The sequence below is a fragment of the Musa acuminata genome, chromosome BXJ3-8, assembly GCF_036884655.1.
Source record: "Musa acuminata AAA Group cultivar baxijiao chromosome BXJ3-8, Cavendish_Baxijiao_AAA, whole genome shotgun sequence".
Classification (NCBI taxonomy): domain Eukaryota; kingdom Viridiplantae; phylum Streptophyta; class Magnoliopsida; order Zingiberales; family Musaceae; genus Musa; species Musa acuminata.
The window spans coordinates 48,213,674-48,231,250 of NC_088356.1; the positions used below are offsets into that span (position 1 = coordinate 48,213,674).

The window sequence follows — 17,577 nt, forward strand, 5'->3', positions numbered from 1 at the left end:
TATATATATATACATATATATATATATATATATACATATATATATATATATATACATATATATATATATACATATATATATATATATATATATACATATATATATATATATATATATATATATATACATATATATATATATATATATACACACACATTAGGATATTTTTCTTTTATTTTCTGTATATAAATTAAAATTAAATAAGAATAAACTATATCAAAATTATAGATCGATGTATTGTTGTACATGTTGCTACAATATGCATAGGATCATAGATTACAAAGGAGATGTATCTTGTCATCAAACTGAAAACGATGATTAATCGTGTCCAACAGACCCAACCCCCTGATGTACATTGATTGCTACGTCCTGACAACAGTCCGCCGCCACCGTGACATGTACGTCTTTCTGCCTTCTGAGCAAAATATCATTACAGTTTTTCGCTGTTTGGACCCAATCCAACATCAATCCAAAATCTTCTTTTGAGTGTACAACCAAGAAGGTTCAAAAGGATGAGCGTCTCAGGCTCCTCTATTTCCTTGCCGATCCAAGAATGTCATAATAGCCTTAATAGTGCATGCAAATATGCTTCTCGAGGCATCTATACGCTGGTTGTGTGCCTTCATGTGAATTAATTAATGTGAACATGTATCAACTAAGTTTGCACCCTCTTGATGGCATTAGACTGCAAACCTTCGTTAGATTTGTTGTTGATCCTCCAAATTGCTATCACCAGAGTAGTTGCAAACAGCGCTCTTATCATACAAACAACCTATTAACGTACAGTACGATAAACTTATATTTAAATAATTAATTATCATCTGAGCCAGTACCTTCTAAAAACAATCTGCATTATATAAACAAAATAAATCATCAACCAATCAATCAGTTGGGGGCTGGCAAGGTCCGTCGGAGGCCGGGTATGGATCAAAATCCGACCATAACCAGCCTAATCAACATCAAAATTTTCAATTCAAACCGCACCGAACGGAACGATACATGACCAAAATCCGACCATGACCAACCTCATCAAATATCAACTGTACTGAGCGATACAATAGGCACACCAATTGATATATACTTAATACATCAGGAATTTCATCTAAAACAAGCTGACCTAGGTTGCAAGCAATGAGATTGCTGTTCATGCTCCCAACTAATACTATAAATCTACGCCACAAATCTATTCATGCACATCACGGCTAAAAGCTTTGACAAATTACATATAACATGTTTGAGTCGATCAACCACAACCAACTCTGGACTAGTTTCACATAAGCTTCACTAAAGATTACGAGGTTCAACAATGGTTCAGAAGAACGACAAATTACATATAACCTGTTCGAGTCGATCAACCACAACCAACTGTGGACTAGTTTCACATAAGCTTCACTAAAGATTACGAGGTTCAACAATGGTTCAGACGAACAAGTTTCAGGTTTCACATCTGCATGTGAGACATATGGGTAAAAGTGTAAGCTGAGTTTGGCTCGATATGAATGTACACAGCAGTGAATAGCAGCAATTTGTAACAGTTTCCATTGTGGAAGTTGAGATCTAAAAGACAGTTTCAAAGATAAAAAAAGTACTACAAATTGCTATACCTTGAATAAAAGAATAATCAACGAGCTATCTATAAGCAAGTGGAACTGTGTTTCTCTGAGACTATTGTGTCCAAAAATGTGGGAATAACAACAATCTGGTGGAGCATCTAAGAAGATTCAGATGGTAGCAGATGCTCCCTGGAAGAAATTTCTTGAGCATGTACTAGGCTGTACAGATTGTGAGGCATGACAAACAAATACAGTGTCATAATATTGCTTTCATTTCTATGCTTAATTCTTATAAATTATAGAAGAATAAGACTCCCAATTAGCTTTGGACACATAAACCTGCAGGAAGACCAAATAGATGGTTTAGTTTCAGTTATGCAGGCTTACAAGGCTACATACTCATCCAAGAAACAGCCATTAAATCAAAGAACCAATACAAGAGGGATATAAGTATTAAAGGGTCCCATGGATATCATGAACCATAAAAAAGAAAAAAGAAAAAAAAACCTTAAGAAAAAGCTCTCAGTTCATGCATTCTAAAGTCCAAGGCATCAAATGTCCATATTTTTGTAGCCACAATATTACCATATCAAACTGGGTTACACAATTTTACAGCACAATAGTAAGCACTGGTCTTTTTTATTCAGAATGTGAACAATGACCGTATCTGAGAGTACTTAAAAGTGTCATGGATGGAACAAGCAACCCAACTGATGGTACAAATCTTTGTGATAGAGTTCAATAGTTTTTCAATCATCTTTCTGATGTAAAACACGAGGTAGACTATTACCATTCAGCACAGCATGATAGATTCGTTTCTCAGCAAGCCCGATATCTGAAAGTGTTAGATTACCCTGCGGAAAACCAACCGGCGATTGGATATTACCGAAATGAAATTTTAGAACAGACCAAAAGTCAATCTATGAAATATCATCTACAAATTCATATTGTCACTACTTCTGACCATGGAAATAAGATTAGTTCAGCAATGGACACTTATAAAATGGATGTTTAGCATAAACAAGGACAAAACCACTGCAGTCAACAAAGAAACAAACCCAAAATAGTATAATAATATATCTTTTTTCATAAACCAAAATATCAGATTATTGCAAAATAATCTAAACCAAATCATATATCCCATGCGAGAAAGGCATGGGCTGCAATATTCCTAACTGAATCCAATGTTTTAACAAATGCTAAAGTAAAGATGCATGATAGCTGACAAATATGTGGATTTCAAGTGGGTTAAACACAAAGTAGATGAAAAATATTGTAGGTCCAACAGACCTACTTATCAACTAACAGCTTCAAAAGATCATGGACCCCGAGCCACCTACTGTTGAGTCCCATCATTTGGTTTGGTGATAGAGGCAGTTATATATTAGCATTGTCTCGACAGTTTATTTTGCTCATTTCTTAGAGTATCGATGCCTAATCCAACCTATGGGGAACTCGGATCAAAAATAGAATTGAATTCAAGGGTGCATGGGCTGTGAGAAACTCGGATCCCTTCTTGGAACCAGGGACAGGACCATCCAAGTCTTTACCAGCAATGTTTCATTCACATATCGACCGCTGATAAGCAATACAAATAATATGAAAAGCAGATTTAACGAGCTATAAGATTTGATGTCATAGCAGACTGAAAAGGTTGTGGAATGGAATCGAGTAACTAAGAACAAGAACACAGCTCTAGGAAAATCATTCATCGCAAGCCTCCTAATCTATTATATGTTTGAATTGGCCTACGTTCAGGCTTGATGATAAGATCTGGAACTAACACAAACTCAGTCATAAACTATTAATTGGGAAGACCTCAACTTCCATATTAACGATGCTGTAAATCTTCAACAAGATCAAACCAAATTAAGATTGAAAAAAAAAAATACAAGTGTACCTCGGTAGCCATTAATTTCCTAACATTGTTAGCATAGAGTTTGGGATCCTCCTTTTCTTGCTCAGAAGGGTAGTAAACAGGCAGCCAGATGACCTCAATGTGATTCACAAACTGACAAAGAAGCAAGAAAACATGGCGTACCTACAAATTTTCAAGAAAAAAGGGCATTAGAAATAAAAGATAACTTAAGAGAGTTAAAAGGGAGTATGCAAGATCTGAAATATAAGACTAATTTATGGTTATGGTAAAATCTTGTCTTCGCCCTTTGTAATGATGCAAGATCTTGTATCCATTAATAATATTTACAAGAGAGAAGGGCCTAAAAATAAAATTTTGGTGGCTTAGCATGAGATTGAATACTAGAAGATAGTGCATTTGGCTACTAGTTCCAGAGATATGGGAGCAAGGTAGTGTAAGAACAAATTTTCAGGAAACAAGAACACATGATTGAAGATCAGGGTAAAGTGATAAGTCAGGTCACTATCTTCCATCAAGCAGTGTTACCTAGCCACCGACATAGGAATATGTACAGATATATCCAAGTATCCAACTCAGCAAGCCCAAACAAATAAGGTTACATTTATTGAAAAATAAATAAAAAAATATAATATGTGCATATAAAATACGTTATCTACAAATAAATAACAATACAATAATCTGTTAAAGATACCATGATTGATTAGTTTTAGGAATCACTATATAGACATTAACAAAGAAGATATTATATTTCTGTTAGACTATTAACCTGATAAATCAGTTGGTATTTGTCTGTTATGATAAGCTATCTTAAATAGCAGTAGAATTTAAAAAGTCACTTGAGTTTCATAGAGTCATCCCAAGTTTGAGCAAGTCAAAGTCCAGTCTTGGAAGACAAAGTACCTAAACACGTGAGTCCAGACAATATTGGTACCAATTAATTCACTAATCAACATGTTATAAAACTTGAAGTTCTGGTCTATTTCATTCTTATTCTGAGTGATAATGCAAAAGAATTTCTGAAAAATTTTATAACTCAAAACATATATCAAGTATCAATTAATTGGATAAACTTATGTAAAAACTGAAAAGTAAAATGTTATACTTAATATATAAATGGCTCATGATTTCTTACCCCAGATATGGAATCCCATGCTGGACTGAATCTGCAGTAAGGATATCTTAGAATAACTGGAAGGACTGGCACTTTTGCTAGAAAGGCACCAGACTTAAATGGAAGAAGATAATCACCATTCGTTGTTGTTCCCTCTGGGACCAAGAGGAAAAAAACTATGACATCAAATATTTTACTGGATTAAGTAAAACTCAAATGAATCTGAAAATACATCATCTTTACATAATAAACTTTTGAGGCTTCGAGCAATAGAATTTGTTACAATCATATTGTAGAGAAGCAACCTAACCATGGTCATTTAGATCTACCTATCAGTGGTCTATCTGGTAGGGAAAAATACAATTTTTAAGCATTATTAAAGAGATTGGATTTGGCTGGATGGGACCCACAGTGCCAATCTTTTACCCCTATTCCATTCTTTTTTCTTAATCTTTTTTTTAGTTTGACTTTATAATCAACTTGGCCAGAAAATTTTGATCCCACTGTTGACTATATGTAAACAAAACAAAATCCCCAAACTCTTACTACAAAAATGTGCATATTTAGCCTTGCAATTTTTCTTATTTTTTCATACAATTACAAATTGGTATTCCAGGATGATGAGGCAAGGGGCCATAGCTTACAATTTAGAGAATTGTGGTGAATTTCAAGGGGGAAAACTTTGAAAAAAAATCAAGTCAACGTTTACTGCCCCAGTCACTGCTGTCAGAAAACTCTCAAATCTCAATTGATAATCAAGACTTCAAGCTAAATAGACATAAATTTAATAACAAATTAATTTTTTATTAATATAATATTTCACTCCTTGAATCGAGGATGAAACATTCATATCTTTGATAACAAAGAAACAAGACCAACATAAAAGCTTGTACCTTGAAGCAAAACAGCAGTATGGCGAACCAAAAACTTGGGCATGGCTGACACCGTTGAAGAGAAAAGCAACCGTAGTCAAGCCATGTCCATAATATTCTGGAAAGTTGTGTAGAAGTTGCAAGAATTTCAAGAGAGAAGATCTTTGGAGTATGAGTACATGGAGGTGATTGTAGTTTAATTAAGAGGCCTTTTTAATGAATCAAAGTCAAGGAGACCAAATGATCATTGGGATCATGTGATTTTTATTGGCTGTTTGCTACATAGAGATTCAACCTCAGGCCAAACAATGATTCAGGTTCACCACAAGGACAAGTGGATTTAGGAGTGGGTCAAGTTGTTATGGAGTGGTCGCGACTCGCAACTTGAACTAGACACATGAGGGCCTATACTGGCTGACCTTAGACAATTTTGGATGGATTTTATGTTTTCTAGTGACTTTTGGTTAGTTTTTCTTATTATTTTACCTTGACTAATCTATGGTGTTTGGGAGTCTTATTCTGGGTTATGCTAATGCTAGAGTCTTATTATATCCTTAAATTATTAAGAGGTATACTTTTAAGCCTTTGTGGATTGACAAGGTTATCTTAGAACGAAACTGTTCTCTCATAAGAAGTTATGGAACTCTTAGTAATCCTATAAATATATGATATTATCAACCCTACAGGATATGCATGATATTGGACATCTTTTTTATGCAATAAAATAGTTGTAGATTAGGAGTATATTTTGATCCTCTTGTTCTTCTTTGGAAAGCTGGTTCTCATTGTTTTGAAGAATATCTCAATCAGAGTCACATCAAAGTTGTGAGCAAATACAAGAGTTAAGATTGGCATCTAGTACAAAGTTTTAAGGGATCTGATGAATGGAAACACCATCGTGCATAGTTTATAAGGGTCCTAAATACAGTAACATGAAAAGATGAGATGAAGTTTTTAGAGGTTGTCAGTCTAAGACGTGATTTAGAAACGGAGTGTTCTTTCTTTTTTTTCATATTTAGCTAAGAAAAATTAGGAAGATGACAAGAAGAATAGGAGAAGAAAGAGACACAAGCAGAACATAACCAACCATCACAAAATACTTTCCAACAAACTATGAAAATAAATCAATAGTACCACAAGGTGCAAACAATTAATATGTTTATTCAAAAACTAAATATAAGTTGGTACATAATGTGGAATTTCCATTATCTGTGGATAATTCATGAACTTCTCACAATTTTAGTGAATTCTCTTATTATTATCAAAATCCACTACGTAGATGAGGAGTTTGGATTTTTGGACATGGCAGTTATCTCTTCCAAGGATAAAAATACCACCTATTCCAGTCTGGTCCGACAACCAACAGAACATAGACCACACAATTTCGCATAGTAAGCCTGTATTCACTTTTTAAATAAAAAGAATTGTCAAACAATTGTTTCCTCTCTCTCTCTCTCTCTCTCTCTCTCGCTCTCGCTCTCGCTCTCCCCCTCCCCCCTTGTTGCTGTTGCGTTCTCCTCTCTATAGCATCACTGCCTACCTCCTCTTCCTCCGCCGCCTCCTGTTCCACATCACCTGCCTCCTCAATTTCTCTTCCACTTCATCCTCCCTCACATTCTCTCCTCCTCTACCAACTCTCCCTCCTCCCCTCCATTGTCTTCTCTTTCTCTTCCTCCTACGGATAAACTTGTACGGATCGGCACAGGGATGTACCAACATAGTGGAGACTGGAGATTACATTATTCCATTTTTATTTTTAAATAATTCCCCAGGATTTAGCAACTTTAGGATCAGCTTTTCAACTATGTGACTACACTACATTAAATTTTATCATGATAGCTAATTATTGAAAAGAGAACACATACTACAACAATAATTGAACTTCTCATTATACAAATAATTTATTTTTACTTTATTTAAATCAGCACGCCCTCCAGTCCTTATTTGTTATATTCTTGTCATTCAACAGCTACTCAGCTATCAAGGACCTCTCAAGGTAATAAACATGGTTTTGCAGAAAATAAGACCATGGTTCTATTTGTGCATCAGCTACACCAAAATATAGACTCAACTAAAATCATTAGCTATTTTTTCTTCTTTTGTGCCAAACCTAATCCACTTAAACCATGATCTATTATAGATATGGAAAGTAAAGGAGATCTTAAATTATCTAGATAACTTCTACCATTATACCACTTGAATGATGCAAAATCATATGTTGATATCTTAGTTCTGAAATTTCATGGTAGATACATTTCAAACAATAACAAAGATTAATGTTGGAACTTGCACTTTTCAGTTTAAAGTTCACTTTTGTTAAAGAGCAATATTTGTTTGCTTCTTCCCTTCTAGTTTGTTGATATAAGGACCTAACTTAGATTTGGAATATAATTTACTTATTAGGTTGCATATACCAGTATTTTCCAAATGTTTTGTGGCTCTCTTTCTGTGTATAGGATCTGATATTTGTTAGATAGATCATGGATTTAACTGACACAACCTTATAACAAATATCATCCGAACTTTCCACAATGCACCGATCACTGACAATTTATTTTCCAAGATTTAAGAAATTAAACATGTAGAATCCAAAAGAGTGCCTCAATTGTATCAATATCCATGTTTTCAGATTTTTCTACAAAGTGATACATCTCCACATTTCTTGCTTCTAATACAGCGTATAATTGCTTACCTCTCAACAAAATTTCTATGTCGCCATTCATTAATCAGATTTCTATGTATATCTTTTTCTTGCGTACAAAAATCCATATCCTGTGTTTCAATTGTTTATTGACTTTCCACCAAATCCTTGCTTTTGTTATGCCAAATCTTCTTTTTCTATTTCCTTTTTTTGAAATTATTCCCACATAAGAAATTACTAGCATCAACCTCTGGTCTTGGACTAACTTTTTTACTAGCACTGCGATAAAGAAGTGCAAAAACCCTTATTTAATTTCCACCACATCTTATTTTGTGCAACCTCCAAGTCTACACTCTTCGAGGCATAGGGTGGTGAAGAGGCCACACATCACCTTCAGCTAATAACCTAGCCCTATAGTGTAATTAATAGAGATTTCCGTCCAGTAATAACATTTTGCCTAGGCTATCATCTACCTAATTGCAACCCAACCCTTTTCAGACTTCGCATTGACAATGAAAGGAATTTAACAATCCACAAGGCTATAAATTTATTAAAATGGTAAATGAGAAAAAAAATCAGCAGTGCATGTTGACCTGGAAAGAGCAACATCATTGGGCAAAGCTTATTTTCATGGGCCTCTTGGATTCTTTCTGTCACCACACCTGAATGGATGAAAAGTAATTGAAGTGATGCAAAAAGAATGCATAATAGTGGAGGACAAATGCAGCAAACAGAATTTACTGCTAATTATACTGCCACAGATGGCAGAAACAAAAGTTTATAGCCAATTGCCAAAGAAGTGAAAATCAATCTTTGTTTGTTTACAGACACCATTACCGGTTGGTACACACCAGTTTGATCAGGGACCAATACAATACCCCGGTATGAGATTGCAACCCTTGGTGTTAGATATCTTAATTGCAAAATCATTTATACTAACATGAACTTGTAAAGGGTATCAAGCCTTTGTGAATTCTAGATCATATTTTTTTCTCTATGGCAGTTTGAATCAATACAAGGATATTGGAATAGTTTGTAATTGCATCTATTAGATCATTCATGTGGGCTCTTGGTAACAAAGTATGTATTGTGGTACCAACTACCAAGTATCATCCTGCATGTTCAACAAGTTAGTTTGTTAAACACTAAACACATTTTACAGAGTAGACACAATTGCACCTATGATCATTTTGTGACTTAACTTAGATACGCCAAATGCAAATTTCACAAGATTAAATAAAATAGTGGCAAGGATATTATTTTTATGCAGAATAAACACAGCAATGTAGAGGCCAGCCAAATAAATTCATGTTCTTTGGGTGGACATAGTCCAGCGGAGCACAAAATATCTTCAATAGAGATAACTGCCCCAGTATAAGATCTTCTCTGGCTTAAAATATTTGTAAAGAACATTCAATTTTGTGAATGTTAATGTACCTGAAACACCTTTAAAATCAGAGGATTTAGACTCTCGTTGAACATAGACACAACCAAGGCACTTGCTGCAAATTAAAGCAATAACAAAGCCATCATCGTCTAGCTTACTTATCAGGAAATTAGATGAGATTAAAATCACAAGTACACATTGTAATTTTCATGAAACAGCTGTCACAGTCTAAAGGCCTATGATTTTAATATTTTTTTTAGAAATTGAATACATGCCTTGAAGATACACACAACCAAGGCACTTGCTGCAATAAAAGCAATAGCAAAGCCATCATCTAGCTGGCTCATCAGGAAATTAGATGAAATTGAAATCACAAATCCACATTGTAATTTTCAAGAAACTGTACTACAGTCTAAAGGCCTATGATTTTATCCATTTTTTTCAGAAATTGAAAGATAAATAGCAGAATCCATATCAGGACTTTTAGAGCTTATGAAAATGAAATATAGTAAGATGACCTCAAACTTTGTTAAAATGTCTAAATAATATTTCTTAGGGTGCCTCATTTAAAAGAATATTTTCATATTGTTGATCCTAAAGGTAAACTTTGATCTAAGTAACTAATTAACAATTTAATTGATCTAAAAATGACTTCTGTAATTCAACATTGAGGAGCACCTTTTAAATTAATTCCAGACATAATTCAACTATCTGTCTCATACAACAACTCCAAAAAAGAGGCTCACCATGACATATGTGGTCAGGGTAAGGTTGGTATTGTTTTACTAGTAATATGATCTCATCAAGATTGAGGCACTGGACCATAATCCCATTTGGTGAAAAAGATTCAGATAAACATAGAACAAGGAATATGGTATCATCCACAAAAAAAAAGTAATATGCTTATTTCAATTTGGCAATCATGCATCTACAGCTACTAAAGAAGAAAATTTTATTCTCACCATCTTTTATTAGGTAAACATGCTATTTATTGTCTACCAAAAGATCAGCAATTTTAAAGAGAAGACCAAATCTATCTTACAAAAGTAAGTGCCGCTATGGCATCACAAAGACTTTTTCTAAGAAATGTAAGGGTTGCAGGGGAAAAGCCCATAATTAGTTAATTTGAATCAATAAAAAAATATTCAGATTTTTATACTCAAATGTTCCTTTCTGAGTGAAAAGAATGTAGTAATTCTTAAAATGATGATAAATAGATGCAGCATAGAATCTAGTACCAAGTTAAATATGCCAGACTAGTTGGCATCAAAATCACAAAACAAGGTCTCAACAGTAAATTACAAATAACAAACTAACAAAATAAAGAAGCAAGTACCTGATGAGACCAACTAGGGGAAGCTTAGCTACTGATCTCTTCATCAATGAATTTCAGGACGGCAAAATTGCAATATGTCAGATCAATATAACACATACATCAGCTTCTTAGTTTTCACACAGATGTGATAAATAACATACCTTTGCAACAAAACTTGGAAAGGATGATGACATATGATAGAGAATATCCACATATGAAATATGATTAGACACAACTGCACCTGGTCTTTCCGATTCATCAGCCTGATCTCTGCAGCCATCCTGACAAATTAGAAGGGAAAAAATATGCATATTATATACAATAAACAGATTTTCTGGGTATAAGTTTTAGCCATCTTGAGTCTATGATTCAACAAGGAGGAGAATTGATGAAGATATTGTCCTCAAAATAAACTTCGGGTGATTAAAATGGATAATGGCATCAAGCATAATTTCTGTTGCAAAAGGAGAAACGGTGTCTGAGGGAAGGCATTCCGCTTGATAGGAGGGCTTTTCTGAGTACTTGAAGGTAGCTCAAGAGAGGGAGTCAAGGGTGAAGAGTTGGTGGGAGTTGTTAGGGGGATCCTTCCTATCATATGGCATTTAAATTGAAATAAAATAAAATAATTATAAGACACTTGTATCGCTAATATTGCTTTATGTAGAGTGTTGGCCAATTATAAAATGAAATGAACAAAAAATGTAACTAAGATAAAATGTTGAGAAGATATATAGAATTACTAGGAAAAATAAAATAAGATAAACTTTCGTTCACAACCAATTAGGTATAGGCCTAACAGAGGATAAAATGATAAGATGGCATGGAGATATTCAAAGGAGACTATAAATGCTATGATTATATTAGATGAGTGAAATGGGGTTTGCACTATAAGATGAGGTGGAGGGAGACGTAGCTCGATGACGTGAAAATATCAATGTAGTCAGGTGCAAATAATTGTTTATTGCATCTCCTTGTCATGTTTATTATTAGTATTCTTAGGAGGCTCTTTAATTATTTGAATCAAGCATGCATGCACTTTAATAATTTGACTCAAGCATTCATGAAGGTTAATTGTTCACACTCTCCTTCTGTGCATGTCTCTCATGAAGTGCTTTCAAGAAACAAAGTTTGTCTAGCTCATGTACTATGTAAACTCTTAAAAGCTAGACATTTAAATGAAAAGATGGTAACTCGAAATGCATGCCCAAGTAACCATTAATACCAGCAGAGGATGGTGTGAGCATGAAATCCACTTGATTTATTTCACAACAATTCTTTATTCAAGAAACAATTGGACATAATGAAAAACCAATTCATAGTTATTATCTTTCTTGAATCAATTGGGTCAAGTATATACCTCGTTTCCAATGCTCCTGTGAGTCTCTTTGATCCAATAAAAACCAAACGTAAAGAGCATTGCCCTAGAACAGAATCTCCCGCATCGGACCACCACCTCCCTCCTCCACCCACCCATATGGGCGTAGTCCTCCTGCCCATCCTCCTCATGCGGAGCGGAGAACAGCGTGCAAATCCGGCATATCAGGTAGTAAATCACCAATATCAACATCCCAAGCACCAAGCGGATCGGGACCAGCGTCACCGCCGCGATCACCAGCATCACCTTCTCCGTCGCGGGGATCTCGCCTCGCCCCATCGTCCCGTACGCGTCCCTCCGCACATACGGTGCGTACTTTCGCTCCAACTCCTCAATGCTCTCGGCCGTTGGGCTTGCTGCGGGGGTGTCGGACTTGAGGAGCGGCTGCTCGTCCTTCAGCGTGGCGCCGCGTTCAGGGGAGACGCTGACGGTGTCTTCGCGGGTTCCGTTGGCTCCGGTGAGGCTATTGAGTTCGGACGCCATTGCAGAAACCATAACCATAACCCTAACCCTAAGCGTCGATCCAAGAAAAACAAGCCATGACAGATCGATAAAGGTCCGGTGGAGGATGACTTCGCGGGCCGACCACGCACACGGGAAGGACAGTTGAGATCATCAGATCCGTTGATTAAATAATAGCTATAAAGATCCTGATCCAACGGTAGAAAAGACAGTTTCTAGTTTCCTTTTTCAATAATATATATAATTATAAAAAAAGGCAAAGATGCGAAGCTTACTATTCTTATTTTTCTTACTATTTATAAATTTTTACTATTGATAATCCTTAAAAAAATTTAAAATATTATTTTGTTATTTATAATCCCTATATTACCTATTTATCCTTTTTTTTGTCCTCATAACTTCTTTTTTTTTAACTCTCATCCGACCTCCCCTATCGCCCCCTCGAGAGAGAGGAGACGAAAAAGAAAAAAAATAAGGATGAGAAAAAAAGAAGGGTATTTATATACATTTACAAATGAATAATTTAGAATATTAAAAAAATTTAAAATTAAATTATAAGTAATTAAAAATTTTATAATATAGTAATCTTGAAATATAATTATATCCGTACTAAGTATTAATCTAACCTAAAATTTTTAAAATAATATATATATATATATATATATATAAAGAAATTACTATTTATATCTTTTTCCGTTTAGTATATTAAAAGATCGAGATGAGTTGAACAAATATAATAGTGTTAAACTAATGAATGAACCGATCGATTATATAATTAACCGTAAAATTAGAATTAAAAACTAAAAAATACCTAAAAATGGTATTTCATTTACGAGTACGATACCGTAAAATTTCTCTAACTCGCCTCAAACTCAAACTTCAAGAATAATATAACATGAATATTTACTCTATTGGTTTACCTCATTTTTATTTATTTTAGGGGTTTTTGGATTTGATACGTTAATACATTTCATTAAAGAGTGTAAAAATGTAAAGTTTGTCCAATAAAAAATTACTGCATTTGGACTTTCTAATTTTATTAATTTTAGGATTTGTTGAAATATTTTCATGTAATTAAGTATGTTTCATTTGCTTGTGTAACACTATAAAGCTTATTTGATGCACCTCAAACTCACAGTGAAGGGAAAATTCGTGAATTTGCTAGATCGACATTGTTCGACATTTTATGGTTGTAGAAATATGGAATATTCAATTATCAAAGTGCGAAGTCCACAAAATTATTATATACTTTAGGGTTTCTCAAAACAAGGGTTGCATTTCATTACTGATAATTAGGAGGTCCCTTAAGTGCTCATTACTAGTGTTATATTCGGAAGCCCAGAAACCTCAATCTCATAATGACTTTGGAACGAAGAAGATTAGCTCGTTCTATGCTGACAAAACAACTGAGGTGGTAAGTAAATATGATGATTAGGGTTTGATGCAAGCTTTCTTTAGTGCAAGGCAAGGGTTTCTTGTGACAGTTGGGTGGGAGGGCTGCTTGCTGCCTCGTGAAAGGTAGTTGGTCTTGGTAGTTGCTGATGTGTTTGTCCTTGGACTACTTTGTTTGTACTTTTTGAGTGATAAGAACTTAGTTGATGGAGGTCACTGTAATGCCTATTGTTTGCCAATAGAATGAGTGTCTTTTTGTGTAGTGTTCTTGCTTGTCAAGTCTATTGTATGTCAATAGAATGAGTGTCCTTTTGTGTAGTGTTCTTGCAAAGAAGTTTATCCATTTCTTTTATTTAATTTCTTTTTCATTATAGTAGGACAAGACTCTTTTTTCATATTGTATTTGATGCTGAATAAAAAACACTAATTGAGAAAAAGCAACTCCATATAGGCCACTAAATGTTGGAACTCCATATTCTAAAACATGTAAATTTAAATATAAAAAAAAGAACTAATATTTTAAAGAACATTAAATTCCAATAGTACATCAATTTATGAAGACTAAGTAGAATGCATATATGAAACCAGAAGGGAGCAGATTAATATCATTTCAAAACTCACTATACTTTTTAGCTCGAGCTAACCAATAGTAACTATGATCACAGTGGTTAGTTAATATGAGTTTTTTTTACGTATGTTAATGGAAATAATATATTTGCGTTTCAGAATAAATTTACTTGTTTTCATAAAGAAAAGGATCGATCATCATGTATGGATTGAATAATCTATAGGGCTGGTAGTTGGATCTTTTTGGTTCTACTCTAAACATACCTTTAATTCCACGAAGGACGAGTGGATGAGTTTGCCCTTGTTGTTTGGTGACGGGTCGCGTGCATGGCTTGATCTCATGTGGTCTTTGAGAATGAGCGCAATGGTGTCGGTCGTCTTCTCCACACGACCCATCGTCCTCTTATCTTTCGTCCACGGTCAGCATGTGAAGCTGCTCGTCATGCATGCGCACTACTGCTAACGTCGTCCTCCTTTCCCTCTATTTAAGGCGACGATTCTAATTTTTTCTGAGGAAAGTATTTAGGACAGTGATAAAAAAGGAAAGGAAAAGAGTGTTTTCGAGAATAAAGGGAGAGATCCCATGCACGTAGGAAGCAATTTAACATGTCATATTGTGTGGAAACACAGGTAACCCGAGGGTGAAGACCTTCACAAGCCGTCGAAGGAGCCGCCTGGTTGCATAACAATGGCCTCCGGCAACCGTCTTCACCTCATGATAGTCATCCTGCTTCTACCGAACATCCACCACGCAAACGGCAGCTGTTTTCCGGCCATGTTCAGCTTCGGCGACTCGCTTCAAGACACAGGCAACTTCGTCAACACCTACGCCAATACCTCCGTCAGCAAGCCGCCCTGGGGGCTGACCTACTTCCATCGTGCGACGGGGCGGTTCTCCAATGGCCGACTCATCTTGGACTTCATCGGTCTGTCGTCGCACTGATCAACCACTGCTGCATCTCATAGTTGAATGAAACTTGACGCAGTAATCGTTTTCTTGTTCTCGGATGAAACTTGCAGCACAAGCCGTTGGATTGCCGCTGGTGCCGCCGATCCGTGGAGGAGGGGACTTCTCACGCGGCGCGAACTTCGCGTTTGCAGGGGCCACAGCGCAGGACAAATCCACCTTGGCCGGCCTTGGGCTTGATGTTACCGGTTGGGGTAACCACTCCTTGGCCGTCGAGATCGAGTGGTTTAAGGACCTGCTTCGATCCGAGCCGTCCCTTGCAGGTGAGATTCTCGACACTCATGTTCTTAACTTAGCTTCAGATCAAAGAGAGAGAGAGAGAGAGAGAGAGAGTTCTACGAAAACTTGAATTCTTGTTCTAACAAGGGATGCATTCCCAGAACCAACCTTCTTGGGCAACTCGCTGTTCATGGTGGGAGAGATAGGAGGCAATGACTACAACGCCGCGTTGGCTCAGAACATACCGGTAGATCAGATCACGAAAGTATTTGTGCCCTCTGTGCTTGGGGCAATCAGCTCCGGGATCACCGTAAGTCTCGTAACACTTCTTGTTTATGAACATGTAATCAGCTACATATATACACGTTGCTTCGTCAAACTCACTTCACCATTTGAAAGCTAGACTTTGATCGAACTCGGCGCGAGAAACTTCATAGTTCCCGGAAACCTACCGATCGGCTGTGTTCCGGAGTGGCTCGGAAAGTTCTACAGCACAGATTCTGGAGACTATGATGAACACGGCTGCCTCGTGTGGATGAATGACTTGTCGCTGTACCACAACAAAGCGTTGCAGGATGAGCTAAACTGGCTCATGGAGCTTTATCCGAATGTAACCATCGCCTACGCTGATCTTTTCGGATCCGGCATGAGGATGTTCGCCAATCCACAACAATTCGGTGAGCTTCTTACTGTTCCATGAATCCTCGTGTCCAAGAAATATGTTCTTGCCGCACCTCTCTTGATCAAAGGTTACTACTTACCATCGTTTTAACAGCATGATATTTATGTTGTTGCAGGCATCACAGTACCTTTTACTGCTTGCTGCGGAGGCCACGGACATGGATGCGATGAAACTGGACCTGTTTGCAGCAATCCATTAGCCTATGCTTCTTGGGAAGGATTCCACCCAACCGAGGCAACTTACCGTGCCATTTCTGATGGGTTGATCAGAGGGCCATTCGCCATTCCTTTATTGAACCAAACTTGCTCGAGCTAAACATGCAAGAAAGAAAATAAGCTCGGCCACATATTTGTATGCTGCATTTTGCCATGAAGCTTATGAGAAAGGAGTAGAAAAGTCAGTTTGATCATCCAAAAATCCTTGTTTATGCATTGCCTGGTAGAGCTTATAGTTTGGATTCCTAGAGTTCCAGGAGAACATGGAAGGTATCGAAGCAGGATAGTTAGAATCGTTTAAGTGTTCATTTTTCAGCATTGAATTAAACATATTCTTGCGGCACTCGTTCTTCATCTGCTCTTGCACTACAGGAGATGTTGAAGGACAATGTTCTTCTTGCTTCGTTAATTTGTAGGAACATTAGGACTCTGGAAATTAGTTGATTTCTGCATCAACTAGCAACATATGTTCCTAGAATAAAAATTTAGGTCACTGATTGAGAGATCAATCATGCATCACATGCTCAAAACAATAATTAAATGCCCAAAAAGTTTCAGTGGCCGTCGGTTCTCTCACTCTCGTGGACAAGCTGTGCCGGCCACTTCGCTTAAAGTGATCGCGTCACGATCAAACAAAAAGCGTCTCAAAGACTTCTTTATTCCCTAAATTATTTGAACGAAAGGGCCCACGCGGGCCCCGCCTCTCCTCCAATAAGCGCAGAGCGTTTGGCGTACTATGCTGAAAGCGGTATTTTTTTTATTCGTTTAGACTTCACCTACTTTCCTACTCCGCCTGTTGTTGGAGGATCCTTTGACCCCACATGCGGGTCCCACTATCTCGAATAAATCTCTGATCTCGGCTATTGTGGTTCGGTTGACCGAATACGTGCACCCGTCTTACTTGTTCCTGGGAGATTATTCGACTTACTTGGGGTCCCAC

At 36.5% G+C, this 17,577-nt stretch overlaps 2 protein-coding genes across 3 annotated transcripts; one reads left to right on the forward strand and one right to left on the reverse strand.

Annotated features, from left to right (window-relative positions):
• Window positions 1-1,512: 1,512 nt before the first annotated feature.
• Window positions 1,513-12,724, reverse strand: LOC103995894 (lysophospholipid acyltransferase LPEAT1). 2 transcript variants are annotated; one of them, XM_009416628.3, is made up of 9 exons: window positions 12,116-12,724; window positions 10,920-11,039; window positions 10,780-10,817; window positions 9,494-9,558; window positions 8,650-8,718; window positions 4,565-4,698; window positions 3,454-3,594; window positions 2,344-2,407; window positions 1,513-1,892 (listed from the first exon to the last, which is right to left on the reverse strand). In XM_009416628.3, the coding sequence occupies exons 1-9, from the start codon at window positions 12,632-12,634 to the stop codon at window positions 1,873-1,875; spliced, it is 1,170 nt and encodes a 389-aa protein (XP_009414903.2). In that variant the 5' UTR covers window positions 12,635-12,724; the 3' UTR covers window positions 1,513-1,872. The 2 variants fall into 2 exon arrangements, with proteins under 2 accessions (XP_009414903.2, XP_009414902.2); XM_009416627.3 differs by lacking the exon at window positions 1,513-1,892 and having other exon boundaries at window positions 2,110-2,407.
• Window positions 12,725-15,071: 2,347 nt separating this feature from the next.
• LOC135643988 (GDSL esterase/lipase At1g28590-like) lies at window positions 15,072-16,839 on the forward strand. The gene is made up of 5 exons (XM_065161322.1): window positions 15,072-15,480; window positions 15,575-15,784; window positions 15,902-16,050; window positions 16,144-16,417; window positions 16,538-16,839. Exons 1-5 carry the CDS (start codon window positions 15,243-15,245, stop codon window positions 16,735-16,737), a joined length of 1,071 nt encoding a protein of 356 aa, XP_065017394.1. The 5' UTR covers window positions 15,072-15,242; the 3' UTR covers window positions 16,738-16,839.
• Window positions 16,840-17,577: the final 738 nt, after the last annotated feature.

Excerpts from the sequence above, each read along its gene's own strand:
- LOC135643988 (XM_065161322.1), top strand. The coding sequence starts at position 15,243 with ATGGCCTCCGGCAACCGTCTTCACCTCATGATAGTCATCCTGCTTCTA. Across the intron at positions 15,481-15,574 it reads ACTCATCTTGGACTTCATCG|CACAAGCCGTTGGATTGCCG; the intron begins GTCTGTCGTCGC and ends TGAAACTTGCAG. Across the intron at positions 15,785-15,901 it reads ATCCGAGCCGTCCCTTGCAG|AACCAACCTTCTTGGGCAAC; the intron begins GTGAGATTCTCG and ends ATGCATTCCCAG.
- LOC103995894 (XM_009416627.3), bottom strand. The coding sequence starts at position 12,634 with ATGGTTATGGTTTCTGCAATGGCGTCCGAACTCAATAGCCTCACCGGA. Across the intron at positions 10,818-10,919 it reads TTCCAAGTTTTGTTGCAAAG|AGATCAGTAGCTAAGCTTCC; the intron begins GTATGTTATTTA and ends TCATTGATGAAG. Across the intron at positions 9,559-10,779 it reads CCCCTAGTTGGTCTCATCAG|CAAGTGCCTTGGTTGTGTCT; the intron begins GTACTTGCTTCT and ends TTTAATTTGCAG.